The 17,108-nt window shown below is 41.9% G+C and overlaps 3 protein-coding genes across 9 annotated transcripts; all 3 read right to left on the bottom strand.

Annotated features, from left to right (window-relative positions):
* Nucleotides 1-428: 428 nt before the first annotated feature.
* LOC135607791 (NAD(P)H-quinone oxidoreductase subunit O, chloroplastic-like) lies at nucleotides 429-7,958 on the bottom strand. The gene is made up of 6 exons (XM_065099878.1): nucleotides 7,600-7,958; nucleotides 7,017-7,072; nucleotides 6,041-6,106; nucleotides 5,838-5,879; nucleotides 915-974; nucleotides 429-700 (listed from the first exon to the last, which is right to left on the bottom strand). Exons 1-6 carry the CDS (start codon nucleotides 7,826-7,828, stop codon nucleotides 671-673), a joined length of 483 nt encoding a protein of 160 aa, XP_064955950.1. The 5' UTR covers nucleotides 7,829-7,958; the 3' UTR covers nucleotides 429-670.
* A 392-nt stretch (nucleotides 7,959-8,350) lies between these two features.
* LOC103978478 (peroxidase 43) lies at nucleotides 8,351-9,807 on the bottom strand. 2 transcript variants are annotated; one of them, XM_018823409.2, is made up of 4 exons: nucleotides 9,515-9,807; nucleotides 9,238-9,426; nucleotides 8,989-9,154; nucleotides 8,351-8,900 (listed from the first exon to the last, which is right to left on the bottom strand). In XM_018823409.2, the coding sequence occupies exons 1-4, from the start codon at nucleotides 9,743-9,745 to the stop codon at nucleotides 8,485-8,487; spliced, it is 1,002 nt and encodes a 333-aa protein (XP_018678954.2). In that variant the 5' UTR covers nucleotides 9,746-9,807; the 3' UTR covers nucleotides 8,351-8,484. The 2 variants fall into 2 exon arrangements, with proteins under 2 accessions (XP_018678954.2, XP_009392548.3); XM_009394273.3 differs by having other exon boundaries at nucleotides 8,989-9,151; nucleotides 9,515-9,795.
* Nucleotides 9,808-10,388: 581 nt separating this feature from the next.
* LOC135607790 (putative UDP-glucuronate:xylan alpha-glucuronosyltransferase 3) lies at nucleotides 10,389-15,256 on the bottom strand. 6 transcript variants are annotated; one of them, XM_065099870.1, is made up of 6 exons: nucleotides 14,816-15,256; nucleotides 14,637-14,693; nucleotides 14,194-14,326; nucleotides 12,539-12,748; nucleotides 11,741-12,384; nucleotides 10,389-11,560 (listed from the first exon to the last, which is right to left on the bottom strand). In XM_065099870.1, exons 3-6 carry the CDS (start codon nucleotides 14,259-14,261, stop codon nucleotides 10,554-10,556), a joined length of 1,929 nt encoding a protein of 642 aa, XP_064955942.1. In that variant the 5' UTR covers nucleotides 14,262-14,326; nucleotides 14,637-14,693; nucleotides 14,816-15,256; the 3' UTR covers nucleotides 10,389-10,553. The 6 variants fall into 6 exon arrangements, with proteins under 6 accessions (XP_064955942.1, XP_064955941.1, XP_064955943.1 ...); XM_065099869.1 differs by having other exon boundaries at nucleotides 14,637-15,256; XM_065099871.1 differs by lacking the exon at nucleotides 14,637-14,693.
* Nucleotides 15,257-17,108: the final 1,852 nt, after the last annotated feature.

Here is a 17,108-nt window from a genome sequence, read left to right as displayed (position 1 = left end):
TAAAGAGGCCACAATACGAAAGGCTTCCCTTCTCTTAATTTTTTATGTCTTTTCCTTTTTTTATTTTTCTTTTAGAAACAGTTGGGTAAAACTACAGCGGTCGGATACTCGCTTAAGTCGAATTTAAATATTATTTATCATTATTCTTTCAAAGGTTAGTCGATTAAGAAAATTAATAACAACTATTTTCATATGTTAAGTTCGAGTTTGGAGAAGCAAAAAAAATTGCAGGTAAATCGGTTTTGTATCGAGCAATTCTACTATTCTCAGAACTATTTATGGTGTGGTGCGAACCCAACTAGGATTCGATTTCCGGCCACCTCTAAGTTTAGGAATGACTCGACAAATCTTACCAATTGACTCGATAAATTAAACCGAGCCAAACCTGAGTTTTGGTTTAGTCCACATTAGATGCGAAGAAACTCATCTCGACGAACACACACTGAGTTGTCCCATTGACGAAGAAAGGCAGGCAGCCAAACTTGAATTGGACTACCCACACCAGACAGCACTGTGCGAAACCACAAACGAAAATGTGTTCACGGAACAAATATTTTTGTTGCAAAATATGTGTCATTGAACATATAAGAAAAACAAGAAACAACTTTGGTGTGAATGACTTCATTGATCTCTGCAAATATACTACATAAGGATGAAGCTCCCTCCCAGGTCACATCCTCTCGTAGTCGAGTTTCTCCGACTGCAAAAATGATGTTATAAGTGTGAGGGATATATGTGTGGATGATATATAATCACTTGAGCTCATTCTCCTGCTTCTTTCAGTAATAACATACTGTTCATTCCTCTAGTTAGTCCCTACAGTATGTCCTCCCCAATTTCACTGAACATTCAACACATGCCGGTAATCTTACAACGTGAATAGTGTCAAAAGTGTTTTAGATAGAAGCGTTAACCTTGATAAGCATGTCTGTTGGTAGCCATGCAGGTGCAGTAGGAATCCCTACCCAAGCAACCTGTGGTTAGAAATAAAAAAAGTTGAAATTATATTGAATTCCAGCCTCTGGTTACACCATATATTGGCCAAAAAAGGAAATCTCTCTAGTGGCAGACATATCGAGATTGAAGTTACTTATCATTAAAACAAAATAAAGGAAGTACTGATGAAGAATAGGATCTGATCGAACAAAAGATACATTTGAATGATAGATTTAGATGCATCATTAATAAAAATCATAGTTACACAAACAAGCCAATGGCAGAAGGTTTATTAACAGTGAAAGTATTATGCTGTCAAGGTAAAAGGCCAACTATAGAAAAGCTGAATCTGATGAGGTTTTGCCATGACTTTCATAACTAGCAACATGTGACAGAAAAACTAAACCAGACTTCAACTGGCGCTAGTACTTGGACTTCTTGATTGATTCTTAAGCAATCATATCTGGAGAAGGCACCAGTGGTTGGTTCAATCAAATTAGTCCCTGATCAAACTCAAAATGATTTTAATAAAAACTAGAACGGCATATCAAGCTAACTAGCTTGATAAAGATCAAGCCTAATTTCAAGCAAAGCCATACATGACTTGACTACAATCAGCTTGATAATCTTCAGCATTATGTATATCAGACCAAACTAGACTAGAGCATTACTTATAAAATTTCAGATAGCCTCAAGCTTGAGAAGAATTGTAACTAGGGGTGTTCAAATTGAACTGGAAAATCAAATCCAACTGGAACAAAACCTGAACCAAACTGGTTTGGTCCAAACCGATTCACCATCTTGAAGGCTATAAACAGTTCTGATTTGAGGGTACTCTTCTGTGGTTCGGTTAACTGGTTCAAGCTGAACCGATTTTAATTTCAAAGATATCAATCAGGTTGAGTTCACTATCCTAAGCTATTAACTGGTTCAAACCGATTAATCAAACCAACTCAAAGGCCCAATTTTACAAATGACATGGGCTCAATTTCACAAATCTTGTCGTGTCACCCAATTAGACCAAGATTCTGGTTCGATTTGATTAAATTGAATCGATTCATTTAATAAATTTTTTTTTAAGTTAAAATTATAAACCGATTAACCGAATCGGATTATCCGGTTTTAAATCAGTTACGTTAGGTAGATCCAAATTGGTTCCAGTTTGGACTACCTTACTTTAACTGAACCGAAAAAATGGTTTGATTCAGTTCGATCCTTATCGATTTGATTTGAACCGCTAACTGTAAAACCTCGATTAGTCTCACATCGAAAGTGGGTAAAACTAAGATTCACTTATAAGGATCTACTAAGTATACTATTATCAATTTCAGCTTAAGTATTTGACCAGTAGTTTGGGCTAAACGAAGTTGACAAGTCAATTATCACATCGTTATATTGGGCCTTAACGAGGATGTCAATTAAGCATTTTGAATTGAGTTATACAATCCAAAGAGAATAAAGGTGACCAATATTTTTTCGACTTTTGGCAGGATTAAAAAGCTTCAAGAATATATGATCAATCATTGATATAGCTTGGATGTACCATCATGAAATAATGCGATCAAGATGTTCGACAGGCCAGTTATCCCATCAAGTCGGGTTGTGACAAGAACACTTGCTTGAGTTATATAATCCAAAGAGAAGAAAGATAACAAGTGTTTTTTCCATGAACCTCAAACAATTTGGCCCGAGTTATATAATCGAAAGAGAATAAAGGTGATCAGTATTTTTCCAACTTTTGGCAGGATTAAAAAGCTTCAAGAATATGTGATCAATCATTGATATAGCTTGGATGTACCATCATGAAGCAATGCGGTCAAGATGTTCGACAGGCTAGTTATCCCATCAGGTTGGATTGTGACAAGAACACTTGATTGAGTTATATAATACAAAGAGAAGAAAGGTGACAAGTTTTTTTTCCATGAACCTCAATAACCAACCATAACTTTTGGCAGGATTGGGTCAAAAAGCTTCAAGAATATATGATCAATCATTGATATAGCTTGGATGCACCATCATGGAGCAATGAAGTCAAGATTTTTAACGCATGCTCATAACACTTTTCAGTTCTTGTTTCCCATTGTTTTTTTAGTGTTTTCAAGTGTTTTCTTGTAGGTAGCATGTATAGGGTAGAAAGTACCCATCAACCTCATTTTGATTTGTTGTTGATTTTTTTGTTTTATTTTTTTCTATTTTGTAGAACTCGGAATATTTCTAACTATGCGGCGTCACACGGAGAGGAAAATGGCCAAAACAAACCAGTTCTTAGGTGCCATAAGCTGGTTTCTAGCTGATCTTCTTACAGTGCGAAATGTTCTCAGCATCCTAGAACCCCCTGGGTAGCATTAGACCTGATGGGGCCTTGGTTATATGTCTGAGATGTAGCGCAACATCTTTAGTGTGCCCGCATTCTGTTCGACGAAAGTGCTATGTGAACATTGGGCATGCACCTGCCTTCAAACCCTCCCCCCTTTGTGTGAGGTCATTCAACCCATTTCCGAGAGCTTTTTGTGTCGAGTAAAAGCAAATTGCTTTGGGTTTCTTGCGATCCTAGTTATCTTATTACCCACATGTCCGTTTCTCTAACATTTTTCTTCTTTGTGCAAGTCCTTTGTGGATTGCACGAAGTTAAGGTCTAAGATGACCCTTGTGGATGAATATTGTTTGGGTGCCGCATACCTTAGGCAATCTCAGCTAAGTACGTGACAGTATGATGATATAAATGTCAAACCCTATAAGCTACAAGTGATTTTTCAAGCAAAACATTAAACAGGCTTTCAACTGAAGTATTCATTTACAACTCAAGTAGTATATATCAAGGTTTGCCGTACCGGACTGTACCGCCCGGTACGGGCGGTACGTACCGGTCCGACAGACCAACGGTACGCGGACCGCACTATACCGTACCGACACTGTAGCACACTGTAGCACACTGTGGCACACTGTAGCTGGGTGTACCGCTCGGTACACCGTACCATACCGGTATCGAGCCCGGGTCAAAACACTGGTACGGTACGATACGGCGAACCTTGGTATATATCAGAGAAAGGTATAGTAAAAGGCCATAAACAGAATGGAAAAGGAGCAGATTTTGAGCAGTTTAGTTCAGTTACAGTAATCAAATGCAGAATACTGGAAACTTAAACAACACTTACAAAAACTCAACAAGATTTTTTACTGCTATTTCCTACAATGCCTTTAGTTGCTTATCTACTGCTATAAAATTCCATAGATTTCTCTAGGACTTCGTTTAAGTGAAGATAAGCTGTAAATATACTTCACAGAATATGAGAAGCTATCATGCGAGGTATTTCCTTTATGGACACGTATAGTCCATGGATTCATGAACTTAATTCCTAGTAGGTTTAAGACTCATTTGGCCAACATAAACCAAAGGACTCGGATAAAAGAACGCAGCTCAAAGTAGTACCAGACACTTTTTGAAATAGCAATGTTTTCAAAAGGCACTTGGGCACTCCGGCAAGGTGAGGCCCGAGCGCCTTGCAGAAACTCTAGGCGCAACGCTTCAATGAAGCACTACTCGGGCGCTCACCTGAGCCCAGGGGTCAAGCGCCTCGGGCAAGCGCCCGAGCCAAATTTGGTTGGGTTCAAACTTTGGTTCGATTAGACTTATAAGTTGGTTCCATCGAACCAACTAACGTAGTTACCCTAACACCGTCCAACCCCCTCCCTTGCCCGACCCAGTAAAAGAAAACAAAGGGGAAATGAAACCCTACATTTGTCGCCTTTGTTCGCTCTGGCCGCCATCATCGGCAGCCTCATCCAATCTCGTTCGTCGTTGCAACTCGATTGCCGTCACTGCAACTCGTCCATCGCTGCAGCTCGTCCGCCACTACAGCTCATCTAAACCCTAAACCTCACCCACCACTATAGCTTGGTCTGCTACTGTAGTAGCTCTGTTTGCCGCCGACGATAGCCTCTTTCATCGCCTTCGCTCACCACCTTTGCACGCTCCATCTGACACTGCAGCTCTGTCCGCCGTCATCAACAACATCATCTGCTGCCTTCGTCCTCCGCTGCAGCTTCGTTCATTCGTAACTGCAGTTTCTTTCACCGCCCTCTGCTTCCCTCACCTTCCTGTTAATTAAACTGCTTCGTCCATTCCCTCACCTTCTAGTTAATTAAATTGTGAATGGATGAGCAGCAACTCATTTGGAGCAATTTAAATATATTTGTTGTATCTACAACACCATGGACAATATGCACTTCGATTTATACATGAAACTCCCTTAGCTTTTACTTAATGATGTCTTAGAGGAGCAAATCATTCCTAGTTAACAAGATACTTTTGGAGCAGTTTAATTCTAACATAAGTCTCCATAAACGTATTTAGCATATTTCTATTTAGCTGCATATTATTTTAATTATAATATTCAGGAGTGCCTTGCTTCGCTCGGGCGGATGCCTAGGCGAGCACCTAGCGCCTCGGGCGTTTCGAGACCTTGGCACGTAACGCTTTTAAAAACACTTTGACAGAGCAATCAATAGTATTAGCAACTAGATCTCCACCACTCTAGGCTCATCAATAGTTGGCTATGTGCACTTCTTTCGTACTTAAGAAAGCTCCAAATAAACTTAGAGGGAAACAAGTTTCGGGATAGCATAAAACAGCAACATATGGAAAGAGGCAGGTTATAGTAGCTATATAGCACAAGAATTTGACTGTTATTCAACATAGACTAACAGTAGAAAAACTGGAAGCTGGCCAGACTTGTTATGAAGGTTAATCCAAAATAAATTGAAATGAACAAAGTAATATTACAAAAAGCCTCCAGAGGAGCCTTTGCAAGCCCATCAGCATAAAATCATTAAGGAAGAAGGATATCTTTGGAGTAGTAAATAAAGAAGAAGAAGCAGGGATCAGAATGAGAATTACTTACAAGAGCATGTTCCCCAGTCTCGAAAATTCGGAGTTCCAAGACCTAAAAGTACAAAGTAAACAGCAAAGAGATAGAATACAATATGAGCACAAAAAAGCACAACTACTGGATTGATTACGCAAGTGGAAATAAAACATGAGAAAGACAAAAACAAGTTGAATGTGCCAATATCAACTAAAAAGGTGTAACAAAGTGGGGAGCACCTCACCACGGTCTTCATATATGTAATCCAATCCCTTGTAATAAGGAGGGTGGCCAACAGACAGATACTGAAATGTAAAGTATAACTGGTTATCCATATGACAACTTTGTTATGATAGTATAAGCACTCAGAACGTAATGTAATGAACACAAACTTCAATAAAGATATAAGCAAGTCAGCAGCTAAATGTTCTTTTTAACCACTCTGTGAAAATAATCTGACAAAATTTGAATCAACTTCTGTTCAAAATTAAACAGCAGAAGCAAATCTAGCTCTCAATCCTAACAAAATTAGACAAACAACTAAAGGGAACAAATGACACTCTTCATAAGTTGAATAACATGTCTCGATTATTCCTTTTAAGATAGGGCTTGGCTTTTCAAATTCCAGCCTATTCCATGACTTAATTCTATAGTCAAAATCTATCGACCCTCCAATTTGTACAAATCCTCCTCCCCCTTCCCATTGTGCTCTCTGTTCCCCTAGTGCTTTGTCCTCTCTACGCTTTTTCTCTTTAGGCTTTGTAAATCTTGTTTGTGCTGTGACAGACAATGTGGCTCATCTGTAGTCAACGCTCACCACCACCAAACCCTTACTTATATGCTGCATAATATAAGAAAAATATGCAACTTATGTCAATCCAGCATGCATGACCTAAAACCTCTTTCTCATTATCTCAATCTTTGCACATCAACTATCTATCTACCATCAACATGCACAAACCATAGCTTTTAAAATTGAATTCCACTTTGTAACTAAATAGAGTTTGGAAAGCTAATGCCGATGCAACAATGCTGATGTATGACACATTGCAAGGAGAGGCTTAGAGAGCAAAGAAAATATATTCTTTTAGGATAACTGGAGAATCAGGAAACTTGAATTTGTTCTTAGAAGCTCATTCATAAACAAAATAACAATGGAGAAAAAGAACATAATAATGGCACAGATAGGAAGAGTGCATGTCAGAACAGGCTCACATTGATGCTATTTAGGTATTTCTCTTTGTCCACTCGCACAATCTGCCCTTTTTTCACTGCAAGAAAAGAACAATGAGCAAAGTCTACTTCATCCCTCCCACAGCAATTGAAGAGGAAACATAGTTGCTTTCATATAGAATCATAACTTCTTTCCATGACCAATCATCCATCGAGATATTTTTTGTAAGAATTTTCAACTGATATTATTTTCTACACTTAAACAAGCTTAATTTCAGTAGAATATTTCAACATGTTGGCTTATCATGACAAAAACGAATGTGGACTAGAAAAACAGATTCTTTCAATATAATCAAGGATATAAATTCTCCAGAACAAAGCCAGTTATCAATTTTAATCAAACCAATTTAATCTTCAGACTTCAGCTGACAGTTCAACCAACTATCTTCCGATCCTCAAAATCACATCTTTTTATCGAAGAAAATCGTCTGCAGCATAACATTGTTCACGTATGCGGAGAAGAGACATGATCCATGCTAAGAACTATTTTTCATCTCGAAAATTAGGGTTTATCTTAAAATCCAAGAATCGGCTTGACGAGATAGAGGACGGAAGAGGAGAATACTCGAATAGACGGGCTTCTTGGGCAAGGAAGTAGGTGAGCGCGTGGGGACGGGCGTCTTGGTCGCTTCAGTGGAGCTCTTGGCGGGCGTCTCCTTCTGGGGCTCGGCAGAGCTGACGGCCCTAATCCGCGGCAGCCGATGCGGCCCAGCCCTCGCCACGGCGGCGGAGGGGGAGGTAAGGGAGAGGGAGTTGTGGTGGAGAGTGGCAGAAGACGAGAGAAGAGAAGCCATGGGTCGGAACGGGACCGCGACGGACTGGGGGGTTCTTGGAGTCTCTTCCCCACCATCGGTTCTTTCTCGCCTCTCCTTCCTTCGCCCCTTTCGGATAAGACGCGCCGTTGCTCGGTCGCGGGTCGCAGCTTTCACCCCAAACCGTTACGACAAGGTTGCAAATGACGCGGCTCGTCGGCCAAGAAATCCTCAGGCGGGCCTACACCACCAACCAGGAAACGACGTCTTCCTATTGGGTATATGAAGCGGGGCCATCGCAAAGAACGTGTGACGCAATCCCATTCCTCCCCCAGGTGGCGTGTTTGGTCGCTGGATCGAGACACAGGAGCACCGTCAAGGTGAAATGACTTCGGTGGAGACGTCTCATGCAATAATATGAGCCCTCGTCGATTTATTCGATTGATGTATCCAAACATTTGAGTTAAAGTAGATATGTGACCTTATAAATTAATTCAATCTACTTCGATTTCTAACCCAAAAAAAGAAATTAAATTGGGTGTCATAATTTCTCTCGCTCAGCTCTCGTCAAACTCATTAAACGTATATTATTGATATGTTGGCCTATTTTCTATAATGCCATTATACGCACACCGCACACCGCACACCGCACACGTCCCTTTTCACAGAGCATTGCAAAACAAAAAAGGACGGAGAGCTCAGTTGAATCTGGAGCAGACGCGCCTGATCTCGCCGTGCGAGCCTGTGTGCACGTCAAGCATTCCCATCCTCACCATGGACTCCGCGAAGTCCCTGTCGAAGGACGGCACTGGACTTAGGGAGCCCAAGTAGGAGTCGATGATGGCCCTCGTCGACGCATCGGCGTAGAGCTTGGCGTCCGATTCGATCACCCCGAGGCCGGAGCGGATGTTCCGGAGTATGTGCATGTCGAACACCGTCTCGCTTCCGGGGTCGAGCGGCAAACGGACGTTGATGTCCCCGCCCGCCGGGCAGCGCAGCTTCAGCTCCGGCAGAAAATGGGGGTTGATCGAGGGGTCGGAGCCGCCGCCTAAAAAGAAGTTGTACAGCCTGTCCTCCAGGAAGAAGCACGCCGTCGTTCCGATCGTGTGCGCCGCTGGAAGAACGCCATTGCAGATTAGATGGAACGAGGTAGCGGATCGATCGTGCCGCATGCATGGGAGAGGAAGGAGTCGATCGATTACCACTGAGGAGGACCAGATCCTTCTCCGAGAGGCCTTTCTTAGCGAACTTTGCTTTGAGGACTGCGACGGACTCGCGAATGTCCGGCATGTGGGAGGCGTCGGAGACGTTGGAGACTCTGCCGTCCCTTCGCCCCGTCGGGACATCGTAGTACGGCCCTCGGCTCTGCTTCATGCACAGCAAGATTTCCCATGAAACCTCGACGCAAGGCGAAACGTCACCCAATGATTCATTCGGCTTGCAGTCTGTACCAGAAAGACGGCGTCGCGGGCTGCGAGAGCGACGATGTCCGCGCAGGAGACGACGCCTTCGCACTCGGCTTCCAACCTGGCTTTCGCTCGGTCGATCACGTCGAAGCCGCGCACCCCGGCGTGGTTTGACGATTTCTTCTCTAGGCTGGCGTCATCTGGGTCTCTTATCAGTATCGATCCATCGCATCCCTCGAACACAAACAGATGGAAACAAAGAAACGCTCATGCTCGAGCAATCACAAGCAGTAAAAAGGACGAAGGTGGAAGAGCGGAGTACTCGAACAATGCAATCATGGTAATGGAGCCTCAGCAAGGCTGCAGGAATGGCAGAGTCAGAATTTGCAGCTTCGGCGACTACCCAGCGAACAATTTCCTCGGCATTTGGGCAAGAGGTGGAGTAGAATCCGACCTCGAGTTCACCCACAGAAAACCCTCGGAGCGAGGAGATGAGAACCATGACCGATGGAACGAACAACATGAGGACACATGGTGGTGTTAAGATAGCCATGAAAGGAGGAGCAAAGAACTTGGATACGGTCAAGAAGAGGAAGGAGCTGCATTGTTACATAAAGAAAGGGTGTTAGGGGAATCGGATATGTGTCACAGTCATTCGCATGTAACAGGGGGGTTAAGAAGCAGGTGTCATTGCAGCTCCACCACCATGTGTCACCATCCCTTCCTTGACTTGAGCATGGAATTCCCAAAATCTAAGTCTTTTTCTGTCTTGATTTGGAAGCTGCTCACCATCTGTCAGCTGAAATAATGCACTTTGTATGTTCGGGTGGCAGTGCATCCAAGTTTAGACTCTCTGTCTTGAAGTGGTAGCACAGTAGTGGAAAGAGCACTCTGTTTCTTCCTTCCCTGAACTGGAATTCCCCGTCCATTATTCCATGTTGGGATGTGTTCAGGCTTTTGCATGTTCTGAGGCCAATTTTGGGGCAGATAGAACATGGATTTCGAAATCACATGCCCATGAGAGGTAAGGTGTTGTCATCTTCTCCCCAGCTACAACTCTGTTGCATGTCTTCGCTGCTCAATTCACTCAAAGATAGGAATGACATGAAGAACAAAACAGTTCGTGAAACCAATACAAGATTACCCACAGCAGAAAACGGAGCTTAATACTCCACAGAACATGACAAAGCATGATATCAAGGTAAACAAAAAGAAGATGTTCACCTCTCTATATATACGTATATATTATTTGCAGAGCATCATCTATCCTGTGAAGCTCTTAAACAGCCTAGTTCTAAGAACTTTTATGTCCATCGGAGAAAAGAATTCAGCGAGATTGGCAAAGCAAGAACAATGGAAGATTATGATTTTGGTGTGGGATTAGATGTGGTGTCATTATCAAACCAGTTGGGATCGCCCCAGTGCCATAGCATGCTCTCCCAGTAGCAGAAGTCTTCGAAACATATCTTTAGACGAGGATCGGTAATGTTTCGTCTCCAATGGCCATCAGAATAATTTGCCTTCTCCGCCTGCCTCCGATCCCACTCCAGTCCAGCTTTCTGCTTTGATCTTAGAAGACAGAAGCTCTGCAAGTGTTGCGGCATCGTATCGTGCACTTTCCACCAAGTTGCATGCGCGACATCACTCGCGAACTCCTGCATTATGTCCACATTCCAGTTGCAGTCATAGTCCCGGAAACACAGCCATGGCTTCAGGCCCAGGTAGTGAAGAACATAGAGAAGCGGAGGATCAGCGCCAAACAAACGAATCTTCTTCGCTTTGATCTCCTCCTCATCGCCGAACCAGAAGTGCTTCAGGAAGTTCATGTGCCTCGGTATACGGTGCCACCATGTAAAGATTTCATTCAAGTAACCTTGGTCTCCACCATTGTAGGATTCTATCTCGTTGATATGATCCATTAACAGCTGAAACGTGCAGTTGGAAGGCTCGACAACCATCACGCCCGAGTTGAAGAACGTCACGTTGTTTCCTGTGGCGGTGATCTCAGGCGTAGTGAACAAGAAATCAATGTTTCGTAGGATGAGAAGGTCTGCGTCGATGAATATGATCTTGTCATACTCCGTGAGCTGCCAAAGCCTGAATTTGCTGTAGTTCCACTCGTTGTAAGCGTCACGCTCGGCCTTGGGATTTCGGATCCTTGTGATAGTTTTGATCTTCCATCCTGCAGCTTCGAGACCGCCTCGGTGGTGATCACTGACTGTTTCATCAACGAGGATCACTAGGTCTCTCTTTGATCCTGCTAACCGAATGCTTTGGGCTGCTGCAATGGCACCACAGACATAAACATTGGCAGAGTGGAGTATGGTGGCATATGCTTCTCGGTGAGGAGTATCAGATTGCGGCCGCTCTGTTATCACAATGAGTCGAAGGTGAACATGTTTAGGTTCTACAGATTCAATGATGCTAATTGGAAGTACAAGTGAGAAATTGATGAGCCTTTCAACTGCCAAGTCCTAAACTTTTAATCTGAGAAAAACCTGACAAATAAAAAGGCAAATTAAAGAAAAGAAATGAGAATCATACTGACCTTTTGCCTCGAGGGGGAGTGCGAGCTGACATGATCCGATAGGAAGCTGTAGCTTCTCCTTCAACAGATGCAAGTCTGGTTTGTACAACCAATTATTTCCTCTCCTCATGACGAGGTTCTTGCACGTAAAAAGGTTCGGGATAGGGAAACGGTCGGTCACGAAAAGTACATGAACAGGGTGGCGGCCTGCCGGAGACCCTGCAGCGACTTTCGCAGCTGCAAGCTGCAAATGCAATCGAGCAACATCTCTTGACCAGCTCCCTGAGCCACTGCAAGGAAGCTTGACTGCAATGAGATCCAAATGGAGGCCTTTAGAGAACTTGGGTTCAGGTAGGTTTGGACAAGAGGGGACTTCGGATTCTTCTTCCTCATCGATCCATTCAGGATAAAGGACCTCCCAAGTAATCTTACTCTCTGCATAATCAAGTTGGATGACAGAAATCCCTGCGTTCGGTAAGAGTTGGCGCCACTGGTTGATCTCAGAAATGTTAAAATTCAGTAAGCCAATTTTCAGATTTCCTTTACTGGCATCCATCTGTGCCACACACATCATGATTTGAGCCCAATCAACATTCGAATGCGACACATACCGCGGATCAGGTTTGGATTTGTCCCATAACCATCCAACATCCTTAAACCTGGTCCTGCAATGGCATTTCTGACGAGCATAAGCTAAGATTCCCAGCAGAAACAGTAAAAAGTCATGGAATATGATCATCTGTTTGTGGAAAACAAGCACAGAACATGTGTGATGATTAAAGTCCAGCAATGAAAAGCAGATCAGGAAAAGGCACTTACCTAGAGCCAGCATGCAACGAATGATCATTATGATAAGCCGCAGGAGAGTGGAGAAAGGTCAAAAAGGTGCAAAATACAATGAGTATCAAGCCAAGTTTCAATGTGTGCAACTTCCAGGATGAATTCCTCTCTGGAAAAAAACTGTTGAATGGCTTGTCGGCTTGTCTGAAGTCACTGCTTCTGCAAGAGCTCCTTTTGTTTGCACAGACACTAAGTCAGGATGAAAGACTAATTAGGAAATCTAATCGGTCCATGTAGATTCAGAATACATGAAATTAGAGAAGCAGGTGACAGCAGTGAAGCTAGTATGATGCAGTAACAAGACATGTTGATGGCAGCTAACCTCACAATGACACACTCATACATCCTGACTCGCCATTGTTCCGAATCAAAAATTAGTTTCTTTACCATTAATTAGTCAAACTTCTTACAAAATAACATGGAATTTTGCCTACTCATCTAAACCTTCATCATCCTTGTTTAGATTTGTTGCTTCTTACACTCGGCCGTTCTTCCTTCGACTTCCCCTTAAATCAAGGTTCAATTAGGAGCATGCATTAGATGTCCTGAAAAACAAAGCACCATCTACGATAGACCAAAATAACACAACAAAAACCTGAACATTATGTAACCTTGTTACATGGTATCACAAAATCTAATATTGGCAATTATAGGTTTTTCCATCATGTGTCTGTCGATGTGGCCGAAAAAGGGTATAGTTTGTAGTGATGACACTGCCTTCCTGCCTAGGCAGCAAATATTGCTAGATTCCCTGTGAACAGGACTTTATGGCCAAACTACTATATGTTTGATGATGAACTTTCTTCATTCTTTATATTCTAGCATATGTGATTAGTCCCAAAGCATTCCTGCTAATATAGTCTCTATCCAATTATTCTACAACTGAAAATAGTATAATTCAAACTAATTTTACTTAAATGCATTGTAAGTGCCACCATAGTCGATTCTTTTTAGAACCTCCTTAATTGATTAGACTATAGAATTAAATTCAGATTTACCTAAGCAACATAAATTAGCCTTCAGAAACATGCTTCTAACTCAAAGACATGGTGAGCATCAGCAGTTCAAGGGGAAGAAGAGACTATCCAATGATGCAAGGAAACTAGAGAACAGATGAAGACCTACATCAAAATGATAAATGACTCTGCAACAATAGAAGAGCAGATTTAACACAGCAGATGAAGCTGATTATGGAGCATATGATAGGAACGTAGCCAAGAATTCTTCCTTCAGAAATTTTGATTCAAATCTCTTTTCTGAATGATTGCATAAATCCAAGAAAACATGAACTGGAGAGCCATGAACTAAGCTAAGCAAAGACGGAAACAGCAAGCATTCATTGTTAGGGTCAATCTTGATTCTTAAAATGGTAGTTTATCTCCAATTCCAATCCTATAGCAGCAAAAGCATCAGAATATACTAATCGGAACCAAGGGAAATAGTCACTGCCGACTTCAATTCTACACTTCCTTCTTGAGCAAATCATTGAACACAAAGATGGCAAAACAAGAAGCGACGAACAGAACAGAGCAAAAGGAAGCATTTCATGATTACTTGACAGTAGAACGCAAGAATTCAAGATGGCTATATCGAAACACGAGGCAATTGAACATCTCAAGAACAGAGACACTCACGGACTTCCCCCCGATCGGTGCCTGGCCTCGCTCTGGCCGGCCCCGGCAGCGCCCGCCCCACCTCTCATCTCGATCCGGCCACAGCAAGCAACGCCATCATATGCCCTCGATCAACGCAAGAAACCGATCTCAACTGTGGGACACAAAAGAGCAAACAAAAATCAATTTTTTACGACGACCAGCAACCCTTTCTCTCCTCCCGAGATCGAAAAACCAAATCTTTGCGACTAAACAAGCGATAACAGACGAACCACTCCGACAAAGCGGAGTCACCCACTCCCGGAGGGACGGTGGCCGTCAAAAGACGACGCGGAACCTTCCACGCGTCGTTAAAACCACGAACTCTCTACCGAAAAGCGGGAACGAGCAGAACAATCCTTGAAGAAATGGCCAAGAGCGAAGCCGAAAGAAAACGATGACAGAGAGGGAAGGAGGTCACCAACCAAATAAAGAATGGATGTGATGAACACGCTAAAGCAACCGCAAGTGGAGTTTGGAGGCTGCGACCAAAGCAGGATAAGAACGAGGAACCAAGTGGCACCTCAAACCAGGCGAAGAACAATGGAGGGAGGGATTACATAAAAGGAAGGATTTTTCTATAAGAAAAGAACGAATTAATTACAGGAATAACGCATGCAATAATGACCAGTGTTGATTCCCCCTGCAATCCAACGCGGCATGGAGCATGGAGCAATGGACACCTCCGAGCAGGCCAGGAACAATGGAGGGAGAGATTACGCAAAAGGAAGGATTTTTATAGGAGGAAGTGGAATTGATTAGAGAAGGAAAGCATGGAACGATGACCAATGTGGATTCTCACTGCAATCTTGGGGACCTACAGCACTACAGTCCATGTTCCAAAGATCACTGTTCCTTTACTTGCAGAGAAAGAGCGAGAGAGAGAGGTTGGGCCTTGCAAAGGAGATCTGCAATGCAATGAAGGGAGTGTGAGGTTGGTGCAAGTGACATGGTCCCTGGGGGACCTTCAAGAGATGTGTTCTTGGGGAGTGGGTGGGAGGATGTTGAGAGAGTTGGCTGGGAAGTGTCAGTGGGAATTCTGAGACAAGCTTGTACTTGAGGAAGGAGTATAATGGGAAGAGTGTTGGATTGAGACCCCATCTCAGAGATTTAGTAATTGAGATTTGGAAAATAATGTATGAAAATGTTGAGATTAAGATAGTACATTATTTCTCAAATCTCACAACAATAATAATAACAACAATATTAGCAATAGCCTCCTATTTAGGTAATAATAATCACTAGTTTCCTCTTTGAGGAGTTTTCTCTATTTCAATCCTTGGTAAGGTTCTGATTAAAGTATTTCTCATAAAATATAAACTCATACTCAATGTATAAATAGTATAATGATAATAATAATAATAATAATAATCTCATTTATAACCAATATGGTTCTTGGCCTGGTTGTTAGTCCTCTTTTTCTAGAAGAGGTTAGGTAGGAATATAAAGATAATTAGTAAAGAATAACCTTATTCTAAGTAATTTTTCAATTAATTAATTTTTTTTATTCTAAGATAATAAAAAAAGACTAATACATAACTATATGACTTACATAAATAGTAAATATTTAACTAAGAGATACTTTACATAAATAAATAAATAAAAACTATACACAAATAATGATTAATGTTTCTATACCAATTCTAAACATGCATAATGTTAGCAATAGAGACAATATTTTCTTAATGAAGAGTAATAATAAAATGGAATTAACTCAACTAATCACCTCATGCAACAATTAAAACAATTCATAACCTACCATTTAGACTTCTTTCCAGAAAATGAGCAAAGCAAGCAAAATGCTTGGTTGGATGCACCATAAGGCTCCATGCATTGAATTTTGTTGCCAGATCTTTGATAGATGGAAAGTAAACATCCAAAAGGAACAAGACACAGTTTGAGGATCTCCCACCAACCATGGTGACTGTCTCAGTTAGTACACAGCCTTTTACAAAAACCAAATTGGTTTTGGTGGAGAAGGAAAGCCTCATTGGGTTTATTTGCCTCTCAGGAAATGAAAAGTCTCATCTTCATGAGGTGGATCAGTAAATGCTTTCATGGCTGCAGCAGCCTTAGAGATAAATAGACAAAAGTCCCCTAAATTGCTGGCAGATGTTGATAAAAGATTGTGTAAGCTGACAAATCATGGCCATATCTATCTGCCATTGGGATGAAGTGTCTCACATGATTCCTTTAGGTTACATATTAGGTGGAGTTTGCTGGCACTGATGCACATGACAAGCACTCAAAAAAGTGTCAGACCAACATGAGGTTAAACTCCCACTTTAAATGCCTGACAAAATGTTACTTGTTGTCTATCCTGGATTCTGTGTGGTCACTGCCTGCCACATTTCTTTCTCCTCTCTTTCTTTCAATGGCAGATGAACTATGATGAAAGTCCCATGTCCCCTCTTTATGTCTCATGTCCAGCACTGGATGTGAGTGCAATCAGATAAATTGGAGTCCCATGAGAAGGAATTACTACTACCCTTACTTTTTATCTTCCAATGTCTTAGATATATGGAATTAAATGGATGTGGGTGTGGGTTAGATGACATAAAGTAAGACAGATGAGAGACTGGAGTTGGGACACCTACAGAGAGAAGGATAAGAATCTAGTCTTTTTCCAAAGGTCTTCTCTCACATCACATGAACTTTTGTGGCTTCTCATGGATTCACAGGTATACTGATGTCTCTAATAAGAAAGAATTAACTGATGCCACATTGCAGGTAGATGCAGTGATCTTGTCTTGTTACCATCCTTTATGTTAAGTAGATCTTGGAAGCAAATACTATATATATATATGTGTTTAGATTTGTAACCCTAATTCGATGATTGTAACCTTAATTCAACTTTATGTTTTGGTGCAAGTGATAATCCAAATTTTGTAATCCTC

Source organism: Musa acuminata, chromosome BXJ2-3, assembly GCF_036884655.1.
Source record: "Musa acuminata AAA Group cultivar baxijiao chromosome BXJ2-3, Cavendish_Baxijiao_AAA, whole genome shotgun sequence".
Lineage (NCBI taxonomy): Eukaryota > Viridiplantae > Streptophyta > Magnoliopsida > Zingiberales > Musaceae > Musa > Musa acuminata.
This window is presented reverse-complemented; position numbering and strand designations above follow the sequence as displayed.